Source organism: Hydractinia symbiolongicarpus, chromosome 3 (genome assembly GCF_029227915.1).
Source record: "Hydractinia symbiolongicarpus strain clone_291-10 chromosome 3, HSymV2.1, whole genome shotgun sequence".
NCBI lineage: Eukaryota > Metazoa > Cnidaria > Hydrozoa > Anthoathecata > Hydractiniidae > Hydractinia > Hydractinia symbiolongicarpus.
Window position 1 is genome coordinate 33,922,712 of NC_079877.1, and position 18,013 is coordinate 33,940,724.

The following is an 18,013-nucleotide window of genomic DNA, read 5'->3' on the forward strand; positions in this document are numbered from 1 at the left end:
ACTTTTTTGTCCCTTTTTTGCCTTCTCCCTTCCATTTTAAAGTAGTAGAGCTGTGTTGAGAAATAAATCTAAAAACTTTTAATCAACTCTTAGAAAAAGACAGATTACTCATCACTGGTAAAGTCACGCGAAAATTTGTAACACTAACATAGTAAACAAAGAAAAAGTTCCAAGTCAAGCAACTTCTGAATAATTTCATAAATAAGTAAGAAGTACATATTAATAGATGAAACATCCATAATTAGTTCTTTTTTGCTATATAAATATATAAAGAAAAAATTAATAAAAATTAAAAAGTATTCAACGTAAACGCAAAAAAACAAAAAACAAATAAAAATGTCAGATTTTCCAGCTTTTTTAATTAACGCAGTATCCAATTTAAAAAAGGTTTTATTGTTGGTTTTCTCAGAAATACTTAACGATTGCATTTGGGACAACACAAAAGCAGAATTTCGTAGCGGCTTGAAACTATCCGACTATTAGAATCAACATTTCTGTTACATCGGCTTTCTGAGAAAAAAAATAATTTAAAAATTTTTAAATGTTACAATTAAAATAACTAATAAATAAATGTGTATATATATACATAAAAATTTTGCACTACTAAAAACTTTAATACAAATTATTTTTTAATTTAAATATTTTCGTTTGACAACAATACAGTTATAATCCGGCGTCTGAACAGCCAATACAATATACGAATCTAGGTTTCTAGAAATATATACAGCAAAAGGAACAACAACAACAACGACACAGACAAAGTAAGAGGGAAATAACTTATTCCTTCGTTTTCACATTTTACATGGCGTCATCCTCTTAGGTTCGCGCTACAGGTTGTGTAACCAGGGAGCTTAAAATCTTGAAATGTTTTCTTGTTATTTCGTTCAAATCTTCAGCAACTGAAATTAAAAGAAAATATAAACAATTTATAATTATTTTTTTTGGTTGATTGCATGATTTTATTTTAACTTTCAACTCCAGTCAGGCCTACAAAATGCAAAACGTTAAATCTTTAATTACTTTCTTACTTATTTGGTCATAATGTACAATCATATTTATTTCATTAGGACTTCACAAGCAAGTACTTGTTCTTCGAGAACGTACATCATGAGACGACTTTAACGTAAACGACACGCATAAAATCTAAGACAATACGTGCAAAAACGCACACAACACGCGTAGAAACATAGACAAGAAGCGTAGAATCGCAGATAACACGGATAACACGGATAAAAATTGAAGACAAGCGTAGAAACGCAGACAACACGCGTAGGAATACATACCCGAGGTGTGGTAACTATGATCACCATGTAAAAGTATTCTTTGCAGCAATTGGATCATGGCTCCTGTTGCTAAGAGTCCATCGTGCGGGGACAGCTCGTCGAAATAGGAATGCTCCACAGCAAATGGATTTCTTGGGCACGGTAACACATTGATTCTCACAATCTCAGCAAGTATGTCCCAAATCTTGACATCTTGAGAGAAACAACACACACATACACAACTTGGATATAACAATAAGAAAAGAAAAACGACTATAAGGAACATACCACAAAATCATTTAGTTAAATACTGCTATGAATTTAATTTCATCAAAAAACAAAAAGTTTCGAAAAAGCACAAGCAGTTGCGTCAATACAATGATTTATACCTTTATGACTCCATTCCGATGTGGATTTTAATTTCAAGGGACTATCTTGTATTTGGTAGACTTCATCATTAGAAGTATAATTTTCAGTAAATCGAATCAATCTGTTGTGATTGGAACGTACCTATAAAATAGAATTACCCTTGGGTTCACTATCACTACCTGGGCGCTTATTAAATTCATTCGAAATTTTCGGGGCGGTTACTAGAAGGGCGCTTAAAAGAGGCGGCCGCTAAAAAGAGAAAATACGGGTATATTGATGCAGAGAGTAAAAGAAAGTCTGCAAGACGAAAGGGAGAATAATCACAATGAAAACGGTAATATTGATCCGAATCATCGACACCTACCCATACATACGGACTCTTGTACCTTCCATACGCAGCCAGCAGAAAAAGCGTTGAATGGGTCTCCTAAAAAATTTAAAAACAAGTGCAATCTATAAAAGCGTTAGTCAACTATCAAATTACCTTATTCCCAGCTTTCTTGATTTGACCTAATTTTCTATATGTCATCCACTACAAATTAGCGTAATACTCATTGATTGTTTTGTACAGTTTTATAACCTTGTACATTTGCTTGAGGGTCTGTATGTACTTTACATGTTCTCATTTTTGTCAAATATCAGACTGCATTCTCATACATGCCTTTCCTTAGGTTGTCAGTGTATTACATGACTAAGAAAACAAAGAACAAGAATCCTAACCATCGTAGAGATATATAAACCAATACGACGATGTAAAGATATTTTAATGGAATTTCATGGTACAGATGAAGTAAGTCAACTTACAGCATTTAAACTATCAGCTTCACAAGGACTTGCAGGAGGTAAACCAATATCCAAAAAATGAAAGCCACTTATGCTAGAAGAAAAGAGTAAGGCCATTATTATTAGCAGGTCAAGACAAAATCAGGTTAAAAAAGCAACTTAAGATAAAAATTTTGAGACGAAATAGATGTTACGTTGTTACTGATGTGTAGAGACGTCGAGAAATGTCCTGGGCTAACTGGACATAATTTACAAGATTTGTTCAAGCACAGAGGATTAAAAGTCTTTCATCAGAATATCCGAGGACTTTACAAAATTATGGCTAATTTATCAACTTTTCTACATACGCACAAAAACACACATATTTTTTCTCTTAGTGAAACACACATCGATAACACTACTCCGTCACAGCTCTTTGACATTCCGGGGTACACGTTTGTAAATAAAAAAAGAGACGTTGGAAGTCATGGTGGTGTTGCTGCATATATGGGATAACGTTTAAGATAAGAACAGATTTGGAATTAGAGTGTATTTGGTTAGAAATACATTTTCAAAAAACGAAAAGTTTTCTTCTCAGTATTTGGTATCGACCCCCGTGGTCATCAAAATTCCTACCGAGAAACTTCAATGAAATTCTTCGCATCTCGTTCACAAAAGCAACATCTGAGAATAAAGAGACGATAATAACAGGAGATTTCAACATCAATTATCAAAAAGATAATGAGAACGATGAATTAAAATCAATCTTCACGCTTTTCCAATTTAAGCAGATAATTAAAACGGCAACAAGAATAACAGATAAATGTGAATCATTTATCTGTCATAAAATAAAAATTATGACAATGCTAAATTAAAAAAAGACCTCAAAAATACGGATTGGTCGTCGGTGTATGAATCACACTCTGTTTCAGAATCTCTTCAGGCGCTTAATCAAATCTTGAATGAAAGTTTTAATAAACACGACCCTTATGCTACAAAAAGGGCGAATATGCTACAAAAAGGGCGAATACCAACATATGCCCAAGTCTGACACATGAAGTTAAAAACAAAATGGACTACGGAGATGTACTCCAGAAAAAGTTTCGAAAATCAAAAACAACTGTAAACCATTGGAATTATAAACGCCAACGAAATATAGTTAATGTTTTAAAACGTATAACACAAACCTACTAAAAGAAAACATAAACAATTCAACATTATTTTGGAAAACACTGAAAAAGATTTTCCCGACAAAGTCAAAAACGAAGCAAACAAATACGTTATTTAAAGTCAACGACGAACAAATCTCCAACGAAAGAGCTATATAGCTAAAGGGTTTGGTCGTTTCTTCTCCAATGTCACTACAAAGCTACTCAAAACTCTCCATCCTATCAAGAACTTTGTATGGAACAAACCACCAAGAGTAGCTACCAATTCGAACTACTCAAAAATTTTCATTTCGCTCCGTTACACCATCTGAAATCTGCAAATACTTGAAAAATTAAACCGTAAAAAGCCATCGGGTATCGACGATCTTCCATCAAATCTTCTAAAAGACGCAGCAGACGAAATTTCAAAACCTGTAGCTTTTATTATCAATAGATCATTGTCAACTGGCATCGTTCCAACAGTCTAAAAGATTTCAAAAATTACTTCACTTCACAAATCGGAATCAAAATCAGACTTTTCCAACTACCGGCCAATTTCCGTATTGCCATGTCTGTCCAAAATACTTGAACGCGTTGTACATCACCAACTCTCAAACTATATTGAAAACAACTATTTGCTGAAAAACAGTCAGTTTGGTTTGCGCTAGCAAAGATCAACGGAATTAGCCTGCAACATCTTGGTTGATAATATTCGTAAAAACATGGACAATGGCTAAACAGGGGTGACTTACATTATTTTAAGTAAGGTATTCGACACGGTTAGTCATTCGTTCCTTCTATCCAAATCATCATCTTACCGAATAACTGGAAAGGAATTGATTTAGTTCTTTAACCGTAAGCAGTGCGTATTCTACGACGGTCACCTCCCTGAGGACTATCCAGTCTTCGGAGGAGTTCCACAAGGATCAATTCTTGGACCAACGTTATTTTTATTTCACTTGGACGATATCGACACCTGCCTACGTCATTGTAGTATCCTCAAATAAGCTGACGATACAGTTTTATAAGTTCATGGGAAAGATTCTGAATCTATTCAAAAAATGTTGAATATTTACATGCCTTAAATCTATAATTGGCTGAGAAACAACGACTTATCTCTAAACCTCAAAAAAGGCAAAACAGAAACAATGATATTTGGAACCCCAGCTGCACCACTAAACGTATTAGTCAACGGATCCAGTCTAAACCAAACAACATCTTACAAGTATTTGGGAGTCAATCTTGATTCAACAATAACCTTAAATGAAGATTTTAACTCGAAATACAAAAAACTTAGTTCCCAGTGCTTACCTATTGTGGGACTGTGAACCTTAATCTGACGAGAACGTCAATAGAAAAACTCGACCAAATACACGATCGTGCTATTACCGTAATCACTGAGAACAAAAGTCAACAAGAAATCATCACTCCGATCATGACATCAATCAAACGTCACGCGTGTAAAATTGTCAGACGATCAATTACAACGAAACTTCCATCGCCTATGGACAATTACTTTGAACTGATGTCACACTTCAAAACAACAAGAAATAATAAACACTAAATAAAGTTACTAAAGGTGAAATCTAAGAAAGCACAAAGTGGTTTTTTCTATCAAGGTGCACATATTTACAATAGTTTGTTAAGAGACATCCGTTACGAAAATAACGAGAATATGATTTTAAAGAAATTAGATAATTTTAGCTTTTAGCTATTTAACTTTTTCAACTTTTATTTCTAACTTCTAACTAGTTTCCAGTATGGTTTGGAAGATATATGGTATTAGACTAATTTCTATCATGTATTTTCTAAACCAAGCAAATGAAATGTTTTTAAACATCACGATACTGCATAAATTTTTTAATACTTTACAATCCATTTTTGGTCAATTTTAAGTTTACCCACTACATCATTTCTAAGTTTGATTTTACTTTTAAAACTATTTTTTTATTCTTTCTTTGACAGGACTCGTTTGAAAAGCAGTTATTTTACACTTGTATATATGTAAACATTATGTATATAAACTGAAACGACCTATCCTGTATAAATATTTTATAAATAAAAATAAAATAAATAAATAAATAAAATTCAATTGTTAACCTAATTATTGGTAGCACATAAAGTAGAGATGAATAATAAAGATTGTGCTTTCATTGACGAAAATAGTGACAGTGATAACTTATAACTAAAATTGTTTGTGAACTGTATTTCTATATTCCACTTTTTCACATTTTTTGTATTCGAGGTCATTTAATACTACAAAAAGACAAAAGCTATTTCCATTGTCTGCAATTTTTTCCCCCGAGGGTTATATAAAATTTATGTTACTTTATTTACTTTCTAATACTAAAAATGCAATACGTAGAAGAGGAGAAAAAGGTTGAGGAAAACTCAAATTCATTCAGTTAATACATTTAAATTGCAAACATAAAAAGGATACTTCAACTCAATTCATTGAGAGAGTACATTTAAATTGCAAACATAAAAAGGATATTTCAACTCAATTTATTACGAGAGTACATTTAAATTGCAAACATAAAAAGGATATTTCTTCTCAATTTATTACGAGAGTACATTTAAATTGCAAACATAAAAAGGATATTTCAACTCAATTTATTACGAGAGTACATTTAAATTGCAAACATAAAAAGGATACTTCAACTCAATTCATTGAGAGAGTACATTTAAATTGCAAACATAAAAAGGATAATTCAACTCAATTCATTGAGAGAGTACATTTAAATTGCAAACATAAAAAGGATATTTCAACTCAATTCATTGAGAGAGTACATTTAAATTGCAAACATAAAAAGGATACTTCAACTCAATTTATTGAGACAGTGCATTTAAATTGCAAACATAAAAAGGATATTTCAACTCAATTTATTACGAGAGTACATTTAAATTGCAAACATAAAAAGGATACTTCAACTCAATTCATTGAGAGAGTACATTTAAATTGCAAACATAAAAAGGATATTTCAACTCAATTTATTACGAGAGTACATTTAAATTGCAAACATAAAAAGGATACTTCAACTCAATTCATTGAGAGAGTACATTTAAATTGCAAACATAAAAAGGATACTTCAACTCAATTCATTGAGAGAGTACATTTAAATTGCAAACATAAAAAGGATATTTCAACTCAATTTATTACGAGAGTACATTTAAATTGCAAACATAAAAAGGATATTTCAACTCAATTTATTACGAGAGTACATTTAAATTGCAAACATAAAAAGGATATTTCAACTCAATTTATTACGAGAGTACATTTAAATTGCAAACATAAAAAGGATACTTCAACTCAATTCATTGAGAGAGTATATTTAAATTGCAAACATAAAAAGGATACTTCAACTCAATTCATTGAGAGAGTACATTTAAATTGCAAACATAAAAAGGATAATTCAACTCAATTCATTGAGAGAGTACATTTAAATTGCAAACATAAAAAGGATATTTCAACTCAATTCATTGAGAGAGTACATTTAAATTGCAAACATAAAAAGGATACTTCAACTCAATTCATTGAGAGAGTACATTTAAATTGCAAACATAAAAAGGATACTTCAACTCAATTCATTGAGAGAGTACATTTAAATTGCAAACATAAAAAGGATACTTCAACTCAATTCATTGAGAGAGTACATTTAAATTGCAAACATAAAAAGGATACTTCAACTCAATTTATTACGAGAGTACATTTAAATTGCAAACATAAAAAGGATATTTCAACTCAATTTATTGAGACAGTGCATTTAAATTGCAAAATTTGAAAGAGTATTTCAACTTTTTAGAATAAAAAAATGCATGCCTCCTTTGTGTACTTTTAGATAACATCATTGAGTCACTAAAATGAAAAACAAAAGATAAAGTATGTACAGTAAAGCCTGAAAACAACCCTGCAGTAAAAATTAAACAGATCCACAGAAAACTTAAATCAATGTTATATGCAATAACAATTAGAAAGTGCACATTGAGAACTTGCAACATAAAATTAGATACAAACAACATGTACTATGCTCTTGGTAGAGGTTTTTCAGGAAAGCTGCTTGATTGTTTGTCCTCCTCTTCTTCTTCATCAATATCATCATTGGAAACATCTGTGACGACTTCTTGATCAAACTCCAAATCTGAAGGATTGCAGGGCTATAAAAAGGTTAATATTAAAACAACAAGGAAATATTATTTCCTCATGGTTCTCTTATATATTACACTTTTTCAGGTCAGCTTACAGAAAGGCAAATGTTAATCTCAGAGAATAATTATAATTAGACATTTGGACATCCAATAATGACTTAATGACTTTTGGTCAAAACAAAGGAAAAAAATAAAAATGAAAGAAGTTCATTAAATTTTACCAGTTGTTCATTTTGTACTTTCAGCAGTAATTCTTCCCGTCCACGCAAATACATTGAAAAATAGCGAAATCCCTAAAATAAAAAAATTCAATATTTTGTAACTTAAAGTTTATGTACACACCTTTTTACAGTTTACATTGTTTGCTCATTTTCTGATGTGCACAGGAACGCTACATTCAGGTACAAACCGCCCAACCCAATTTCAATAAATCCTGCTAAACACTAATGCCATCACTAGAGAAAACCAGGAAGATAGGTCACCAAAAAAGAACTTAAGGTGAAAAGAAGCTTACATCAACATAAATTACAACAAATAAACGCTACACGGAGCGGCTGGAATACCCTGCCACACTAATGATGAAGATGCTCAAGTTTAAATGACACAGGCACAAGTAAATGCTGACAAAATTACACCAGCATAGGAATCAATCAGCAAATCAAAGACTAGATTAAAAATAAGTTAAACTTCTATATTGATATAAATTCCTCAGGAGACAGTGTGAAATGTTATGTATATATATCTTTATTATTTTTCACCTGTAGTGGATTATTTCAAAAAATTAATTCACACAAATTCAGTCCAAATTAAGACACTACGTATAGCCTGTCGCTACCCCGTTATAATAACATAACTTATAGATTTATGTAATTTCAGAATATTATATAGCTGTTCTATCATATAGGTAATGTCAGAGTATCAAAAAATATTGCTTTATATATTCCAACTTACTTTGGTACAGCCAATTCTTAATATGTCACGGAGGAAACCCTGAAGCTTCTTCTTTTCATATTCTGTGGCTATTTCTTCCATACTCAAAATTAAGTACTACTGTCTCTATATAAATATTATGTAATATATATAAATATATGTTAAGAAATCTTTATTTTTTCTGTCACATGATGCTTGACACCCCACAAAACTTTGAGAAGTTATGAATACACTCTCTGGTATGTCAACAATATATTCACATCAAGGCCTGCATATAGTCCTTAAAGGAATTTCCAGGAGATTCTAGGAGTTCTGTGGTTTTATAGCGAGGATTTTACAGGAACATTTGTAACTTGTTATTAGTCAGGATTACGGAAAATTAAACCTTTTTAAATTAAACCTCTAAGTCCTGCCTATTTGTTAGCTAGTTTCCCAGAGCAAAAAATGGTATTTTTTTTCTGGACATGTTTAGTTGAAAGTATCTCAAAATGTGATAGAAAGAAAATGTGATGGAAGTTTTACACTTTCAATTTATATATAAATCAAAAACCATTTCGGCAATAAAAAATTTCTATGATGTCATCATCTGGCTAAGTAATTGAAAAACTGTGAAAAAAAGTATGCCTGCTGGGATTCAAAATACAAGAAAATGTAAGGTGAAAAATATCACTACAGCATTATATTAAATACATCACATTCTGCCTCAGCAATGATTATAATTATATATACGTTATAAAATAAAAAGCAATAATAAAATTAATGACTCGTACCAAAATACCTCAAGAGGCATAACCGACCTATTAAGGAATGGTCGGTCTCGTTTAATGAGCAGACTCTCCTTCAGGTTGACTCTGCACGTTAGAACATTAAAATTCTTAAAAGATGGTGGACAGCATGAAGGAGAGCCCAAAATATGTTGTAATGCAGCAGTAGGTTGCAAAACCTTAACTTTCTCACCAGAAGTGGTGAAACTCCCATGTGTTAAGATATGCAAACCTTAAAATGGCGAATAGACTTGCCATAAAAAGTGACATTGCAGTCATTACATGAAACTTATAAACAAGTCCAGAGCATAAAAGGTAGGGTAACCATTTTTCCAAAAATGTCTTTGAGTTTGTCCACTTCGACATAGTGTATTTTGACAATAATTTCAGGTTACTACAACCTCCAGGGTCAGCTCATAATAAATAGATAAATAGTATTTAGAGAAAGCTTTTGATAGAGTGCTACATAAAGTTATTTGGTGGACTACATATGAGAAAATTAGGTGCAGATGAGTGGCTAGTTACAATGGTACAGTCTATGTACAGCAATGCTAGAAGTCGTGTCAGGATTAACGATTCACTTAGTGATGAATTTAGGGCAAATGTTGGTTTTATTTATTTATAACAAATATTTATACAGGATTTTTCCATTCAAAAATTAGTAAAATATACAAAATATATATAATTACAAAATTTCTGTTCTTCCATGGGTCCTGTTGGTGTACATGGGTCTGTTGGTGTACATCAGGGTTCTGTACTTAGTCCTTTGTTGTTTGTTCTAGTCTTAGAAGCGCTGTCGATGGAGTTCAGAACAGGTTGTCCATAAGAGTTATTGCTAGCATGGAAAATGGACGTTAAGCCGAGAATACTTAACTTTGCTTTAGATTATAAATAAAATTTGAAAAAAGGCAATTAAAAATATACATAAGGAAAAATGACTGAGAAAAACTGTGTATATACACATGCTACAGATGCCAAGCATTAAGAGCTACTGCATCTTCTTAAAATAATCAATAACAAAATAATTACTTTAAAATTGTATTCTTTGTTTATACTGCATGGGCATACAGCTAGCAAAATTGGTTAAAACGGCACTAAATGTGGATTTCCGATAAACATTAGTAACAAATTGTTATTATATATTTCTAGAAATGCAAACGTCTAAAAAAGAAAGTTTGTCATCTGTCTCCACTTCATAAGTAAAAAGAATTATATAGACTCATGGCAAGAATTAAAATATTCAAAAGAATGTTGGACATCATCTTTGGAATTAAACAAAACAAAAATATCATCAATGTAAGGTTTATAATACTTTGGTTTGAATTCCACTTAGCCAATGTGCAATATGCTCTGGACTTGTTAATAAGTTTACGTGTAGTGACTGCAATGTCACTACATGTAAATTGTGTGCTCATTGAGCAAACCAACCATTCCTTAATAGGTCGGTTAAGCAGGCAAAAGCTAACAAGAACCTGTCACAAAAAATAGTCGTTTTATGTTGAAACATTGATTTAAATTAATAATTATATCAATAATGTATTTAAGTTTGTGAAGACTTTTATAGGGTTGTAGCTTAGTGGTCTCCCACTTTGTCTGAAAGACCAGAGTTCGATTCCCCCATCCAGTGATTCAATACTGGTGAATAAAGGTTGCATAGCCCTGGGTTAGCCCAAGCCATATGGCACCGTAGCTTAGTGGCTATAGCTTTCATACTCTGTGCCGGAGACCAGGGTTCGATTCCTATTGACGGCGATTCAACATGGGCGAGCGAATGTTACTATAGCCCTGGGCTAATCCAAGCCATGTAAGGAAAATTAGAAGATGGTACACTGTGTGGGCCGCTGGATGTTGCAGAGAGTTGTCTAGTAGAGCGCGGGTCCTAATTCGAAACCAGATCTAAGCCATGGCTCCTCCTGGAAATAATAGACAGGGTATATCCCTTGATATTTGTGAGGGTAGCCATGTAAAATATGCACATCTATCTATCTATCTATGTAAGGGGAATTAAGGAGATGGCACAGACAGTGTGCACCAATTGGATTTTGCAGGTAGTTGTCTGGTAGAGTGTGGGTCTTAATGAGCATTAAATACTCTAGGATCTAAGCTATGGCCCCTCCTGGAAATAATAGACATGATATATCTCCTTAGTCATGTAAAATATGGACATCTATATATTTATCTTAGCAAGCCACTTCCAAGATTAAACAACAAGAAGACCAGCATTAGTGCAAACAGGTAGCTAGCTGGCTACACAAACTACAGTTTGATAGAAAGAGCACTTGCTTCAGTTTAAAGCAAAGAGCAACTTTCTAGGAGATTTTCAGAAAAAAATACTAGCTAGCTATTATTTTTAAAAAACTCTTGAGCATAAACATAAATATATTTTGGTCAGATATTTTATGGTCCACACACTCCGCGCAGCTGTCGTAACATCTGCAGATGTTGAGACTGAGAAGAGGTCATCAAGTTCAGAACAGTCGGATTTAGCTAGCTAGCTCAGAGCATAGAACTTAAAACAGCTGAATGCAAGCAGTAAAAACAAAAGAAAGTGTTGGAGAGCTGTTGAGCTTCACTTATTTCTCAGGTTTGTTTACATGGCCTTGATTGCCCTGAATGTTATTCATGGAATGTTTTGAGGCTGTGCACCATCCTCGTCCCCAGGACCACAATTGCCATACGAAAAGTTATAAGTCCGCGGGAACGTTTTTCCACAGTCCGCCCGACAAACTGTCCACTTCCTCTTTTTTATGAGAGCCAAAAAATTTTTTCATACATGTTAAACTAGGATTTAGTAGTTATATTTTCCTCTTTTTAAGTTTTGTGCGCAAAGGTTGACTAATCAGGAACACTCGGCGGCCCTTTTTTTAAAAAAATCACGGTCAAACTCTCATAACAATTATCATACACAATTTTACTTGTGACGTCACAACTTTTCGTTACGCTTTATTACACAAGACTACGTTGATCATCAGCAAAAATCCACTGATCATCAACGCATGCGCAGTAAGATTTCGGCAATCTTCAGCTTGCAAGATAAATACTACTAATAAAGATGAGTTTCAAGAGAAAGGACATGTGCAATAAGGCTGTTGAAAAGAAGCCATGGCTGCTGAAGTATGTGCCAGATCATATCAAGACGCGAGACATGTGTAACAAATTGTTGAAAACGATCACTGGCAAATCATACATATACCGGATAGGTTTAAAAGGCAGGAAATGTGTAATGGGGTTGTTGAAAAGAATCCCCTTTTGCTCGAATATGTACCCGATAAGTTCAAGACGCAGGACATGTGCAACAAAGCCGTTGAAAAGAATCCTGAGGTACTCAAATATGTCTAATGGACCTATAAAATATCCTTCCGAGGTATCTGAGCAACTCTAGTCGCCAACTACAGTTGCTATACCCTCTATTTCTCCTAAAATTAAGGCCTATATTCAGGTGGGGAGTCTACATAGTGCTTGCATATATCACAAGCCCCAAGCTCATCGCGGATTCATCAAGCAGACCATGGTCGCTTGATGAATCATCCTAACCCACGTATTGTGCATCTTGAATTTTTTCGCCAATCTATTCCGCTCCTTTATTTCATCTCTGAGATATTGTTCTATTTCCTCTATTTTTTTAAGTCTGAAAATTTGTCCCTCATCCTGATTAGAGCCTTGCGCAGGTGCACTCGGCAAACTTGGATAAAGTTTGCTGATATCGCTCATTTATTCTATCAGGATATGCATCCTTTTAGTGGAAGGTATACAGGGTATCAGGAGTCCAGGTCAACATATCTCCCCAGGCGTTCAATTCCTTGGTGGGAAGCAGGGCCAGAATATTAGACTTTTTGCCATCTAGCAGACAATCGTTCTCATCTAACCGGGGACAAACGAGTCTCAGCCTATGGTAAATGTCGGTCATATATAGTACCCATCATAGTCGCCCTTTATATAATACTTCTTACTAGGGTCATAGGGTAGGCCTAGCAGATCTTGTAATGGTCGATTCATCACTACTGAGTACCCATCGCTGACACGGAGCCTGCAGTAACCACCTTTCAATACGAAAACCTTGATCTTGTCTTCTGCCTGGCTATTCACAATAGTCGCAATATCTTCTATCCTGTATAAACCGGTGATGATCTTGATCCGAGTAACTCTCTGGTCAGGCCCTACTTTGCGTATAGTAAACTTTGTATTGCTATACAAATTCAGCCACCCAGGTCGAATGCTTATCGATCTCAAGGCAATGCGATCAATCCCATACCACCTATACCTCCAAAGCATACCATACCACACAGGCATACAACGTTTATTACACCTCCCATACATACCCCCGATATACAGGTATATGTCACGGCACATACCTGATATATCAGGTATATACATATACCTGAACAACCCTACCAAACCAACACGTCATCAATCCTCATAGGGGTAGGTATAATCTTGGCCTATATATGGTTGAAATAGGCCTATTTTTCACGTATAGCACGACAAGCCCGGCAGCTCCCGCAATGGCCATATACAGATGTTTTGCCGCATATTTCACGATAGTTGATGCTACCCTCAGAAAGAAGGAGACTACCATACCGATGATCCCAGGTAACGCAACACCTGCCTTGCCTGTTAGGTATTTAAGAACGGTTCAAAAGCTTTCCAGTTGTTTCTAGACAAAGACTTTTCACCACCTGCTGCGGCACCTGCAGCACCTGCTGCTGCACCTCCCCCTCTTGTAACAGAGAGTACAATAGTGGAAATTAGTAGACCAATAGCAGAGACAATACTCGCTATGATTATCCCTGTTCGCGGAAGAGTATACAAAGCTTCTCCAGCAGAGTTGTGTTATCTCCAACGATTTTTGATAGCGTATCTTTGATATATCTCAGTTGGGGGTATATGTCAGTGGATAGTATACAATGTGCTTCTCCTATAGCCTTTTTATTTATCATTTCCTTCTCAAGGTTAGCCTTCCGTCCTTCGTCTGCCCCGAACTTCTGCTTCTCAAGTTCTTTCACCCTAGCCTCTGCCTTGATAATCTCGCTGTCGAATAGGATCATCTTATTTCGCAGACTTTTCAAGTCACCCCTTAGCGTCTGAAGCTCGAGGTCAAGTCCCATTCTTTCACGTGGGGTGATGCCACCTTCATTAGGCCCGACAAACGAATTGTCCTGCAAAAGGCTCTCCGTGGCATCTACAAATTCATCCAGCTACTCCAACGATTCCATCTCAATATGTTCGGCCTCCTCCTGTGTTTTATTATACCTTTGTTGGGTGTCACATAGTCTACAAACTCTAGGTCTTGCATGCGATTACTACCCAGGAGCGTTTGTATCTGACCAACAGTTTTTAGGCTACTATCTTGATTTTTCAGCACATTTCCTCAAAATTTTTCTTACCTTTAACTATCTCCTTTACAATAAGTTGATTCCCCTTGTCTTCCCTGAACATATCATAATATTTCCCACTAGGCTGTAAACCCAATTTTTATGTAAGACGATCGTAAAAGCCATTGATCTTTGATTTTAGTAACTTTTGCCTCTGCCCTGAAAGATCCTCATGCTGTTGTTCTGTGAAAGGCCCCGACGTTTCAGGAAGTTTTGGCGTTTCAGTGAGTTTTGACGTGGTATCATCAGCAACTCTTTGGTATTAAGGGCCGAAAACAAAGAGTTCAGATAAGTCACATGACTTCAACCATCAACCAGAACGAGGACCTGCGTGTGGATATGCCTAATACGTCCGAGAATGATGTCATCTTTCTGGGTAGTCTCAAGCTTCTATTTGACCTGACGCTGACGGAGACCAACACGACACGTGCGATCGTTTCAAACATTGGTAAAAGCTTGTTAAAGAACCTACCTATCACTTTAAACGGCGACGAGGTACAAACATATCGGACTACATTATTCTAGTCGTATATAAGAACTTGTGGCTGCCAAAATTTGATAGGGACAACAACCTTGTTTTAGAGGGCATCAATCCTAACGACGGGACCATCAGGGCCCTGCAGGTAAAGAAAACTGGTCATATGGGAACGGATGAGGAGAAGGCAATCGCTGCGGCATATGGTAACACTTTCTGCATACCACTAGGAAAGATGTTTGAATTGACGAGGGATTTACCCTATTATGCAGCGGGTTTATATGACAGACTGCAATTCGTAATACATTTTGCAGGACATGCTGATGTCATCAAGCTCAGTCATGAAGGTCTTGCGAGCGCCATGATGTCGAAGTATGCAAGATTGGCGCTGCCCTATGAGAGAATCCTAAGAAGCAAGGTGCTTACTATGAAAAAAGCCGACACAAGTTATAACCTCCAAATTGACACCCCCCAAATCTTTTAAGGGTGTGTTGCTACTCTTCATAGACCCTGGAAAAGTGAAGGCTTACGCCGGCGTTAACGAAACGTTTTATAACCCCAGGATTGAGAAGGTTAGCGTCACTGTCGAGGGAGAGCCTAAAGAGCTTTACTCTCATGCCATGTCATCCAAGGACCATCTCGAACAGATTGTGAATCTCTTTGGTAGTCACGACTAGAACGTCACGATTGGGCAATTTTTCAATGAAAGATATGCCTTGTTTGTAGAATTTTTTGGGTCTCCCGATCATATCCTAAGTGGTAGTGGAAGGCCTCTACAACGTTTAAGGGATGGGATTACCCTACATATCACCATAAAAGCAAACGGAACCGAAGAATTCATGGCCTACGTGTACCTATTACAGGATGGCAACTTAAATATCCTACACGGTAGGTTTCATTCCGTGGAGTATTAAATGAACACAATTTCTGTTTTCCTTAATGGTAAATACAAACAATATGGAGGTAAGCAAGAGCTGTCAAAAATGTAAACAGGTGTTGACCTTGTATGCATTTAGGGTGTTGAAAAATGGAAAACTGACAAAAAGTTGCATATGCTGCCTGGATAAAAAGAAGGCGTCACGTGAACGCAATAGGTGCCCCCATCAAAAGCAGAGATCCTCCTGTAAAGAATGTGGCAGAAGTCAAAGTTGCCCCCATCAAAGGATGAGATCCAGGTGTAAGTAATGTGGGGGAAGCCCTATATGCCCCTATCAAAGGGTGAGATTCAACTGTAAAGAATGTGGGGGAAGTCAAATTTTCCCCTATCAAAGGGTGAGATCCAACTGTAAAGAGTGTGGGGGAAGTCAAATTTGCCTCAATCACAGGGTGAGTTCCCAGTGTAAGGAATGTGGCGGAAGTCAGATATGCCCCCATCAGAGGGAGAGGGCCTATTGTAAGGAGTGTGCGGTAGTCAAATTTGTCACCATGGAAAACCGAGATCCCAATGTAAGGAGTGTGGCGGTAGTAAAATATGTCCCATCAAAGACAGAGGGCCTTTTGTAAAGAATGCAAAGGCAGTCAGATTTGTCCCCATCAAAGACAGAGAGGACAATGTAAGGAGTGTGGTGAAAGTCAAATATGTCCCCATGAAAGGATAAGAACCAAGTGTAAAGACTGTGGGGGAAGTGGAATATGCTCTCATCAAAGATTGAGATCCATGTGTAAGGACTGTGGGGGAAGTCAAATATGTCCCCATCAAAGAAGGAGGTATCGATGCAAATACTGCAAGAAGAATAAAGAAACATGGCCACGATCACTGTTATTGTGGCAGGCGCGGCAATCAACGCCCCGGCATTCTCCGGAACGAAATATCTATTTTCTAAGGTATCGGGGCATGGGGCGGCCGAACGTAGGCGTCACGACGAGGCTGTTGAAAAGCGCAATACATCTCAGGCGGAGTGGATACGCAAACGGCAGGAGAAACTCGACTCGAAAGAGAGAAGCAACTTAAGGCGGGCAAGAACCTTCGTAAATTGGACAACGACATGTATCCATTTTATTTTTTCCTCAGACAAGAAAGCCCCACAATTGAAGGACTTCCATGTACCCATTAAGTAACAGCAAGGTGGTGAGTTAACGTTCCAACGCATAACATATCGTTACAGAGGAGTAGGCCGATACGCTTGGTAATATCTACTATACCCCTGAACATCTTTGGATCGGACGAAAAGCCGTCAAAATTGCTCCAAAAAAAGGTAATTCATTGGCTGAGTAGACAGCTACTCTGGCTACGCCATATCAAACGCCAAAAAACGTATCGATTATCCGCATTTCACAATTACAACACCAAATTAGATGCATCAATTCGATCTGTTGTATATGCCTCCCGATCGTTTGTAAGGTAGTACATATAAATATATTTTGACAGGCATTGACGTAGCCTCAAGATACAAAGTAGCGAGACCTCTACGAACGCAGAGAGCTAGCGAAATCGCCGATATGATGATATGATTAAAGATATTTACAAGGCAGGACCCTTACATTACCCAAAACCTTCCAATGTGACAATGGTTCCGAGTTTAAATCCAGCGTAACGAAATTACTGGAGGATAAGGGTGTTGAGATCAGATGGGCAACTACTAAATATCACCAGCCATCAAGCTCGAAGATGTCCCACTTGCAAAAAATCAGCAATATCCTGAAGAGAAGCCCCTACCTGATCTACCCTATCCTCTAGATCATTCTTGAGTATAGCGACGGCAGTATGTCTGTCCTTGATTGCCGCGGCAAGCTTTCGCATTTCCTTGGGTAGCACCTTTTCTACAACCCACTCCAAAAAGGGTTC

General features: G+C 36.0%; 2 protein-coding genes across 2 annotated transcripts; one reads left to right on the plus strand and one right to left on the minus strand.

Moving 5' to 3' along the window:
• Positions 1–212: 212 nt before the first annotated feature.
• LOC130636804 (uncharacterized) lies at positions 213–8,781 on the minus strand. Its single transcript, XM_057446649.1, has 9 exons — positions 8,639–8,781; positions 7,909–7,980; positions 7,566–7,696; positions 7,362–7,397; positions 2,436–2,508; positions 1,996–2,058; positions 1,652–1,772; positions 1,284–1,475; positions 213–899 (listed from the first exon to the last, which is right to left on the minus strand). The coding sequence occupies exons 1-9, from the start codon at positions 8,717–8,719 to the stop codon at positions 817–819; spliced, it is 852 nt and encodes a 283-aa protein (XP_057302632.1). The 5' UTR covers positions 8,720–8,781; the 3' UTR covers positions 213–816.
• A 6,984-nt stretch (positions 8,782–15,765) lies between these two features.
• Positions 15,766–17,179, plus strand: LOC130637045 (zinc finger protein 709-like). The gene is given in 3 exon segments (XM_057446897.1): positions 15,766–16,630; positions 16,633–16,701; positions 16,704–17,179. Coding segments are annotated over 3 exon segments (1,008 nt in total). The 5' UTR covers positions 15,766–16,167.
• Positions 17,180–18,013: the final 834 nt, after the last annotated feature.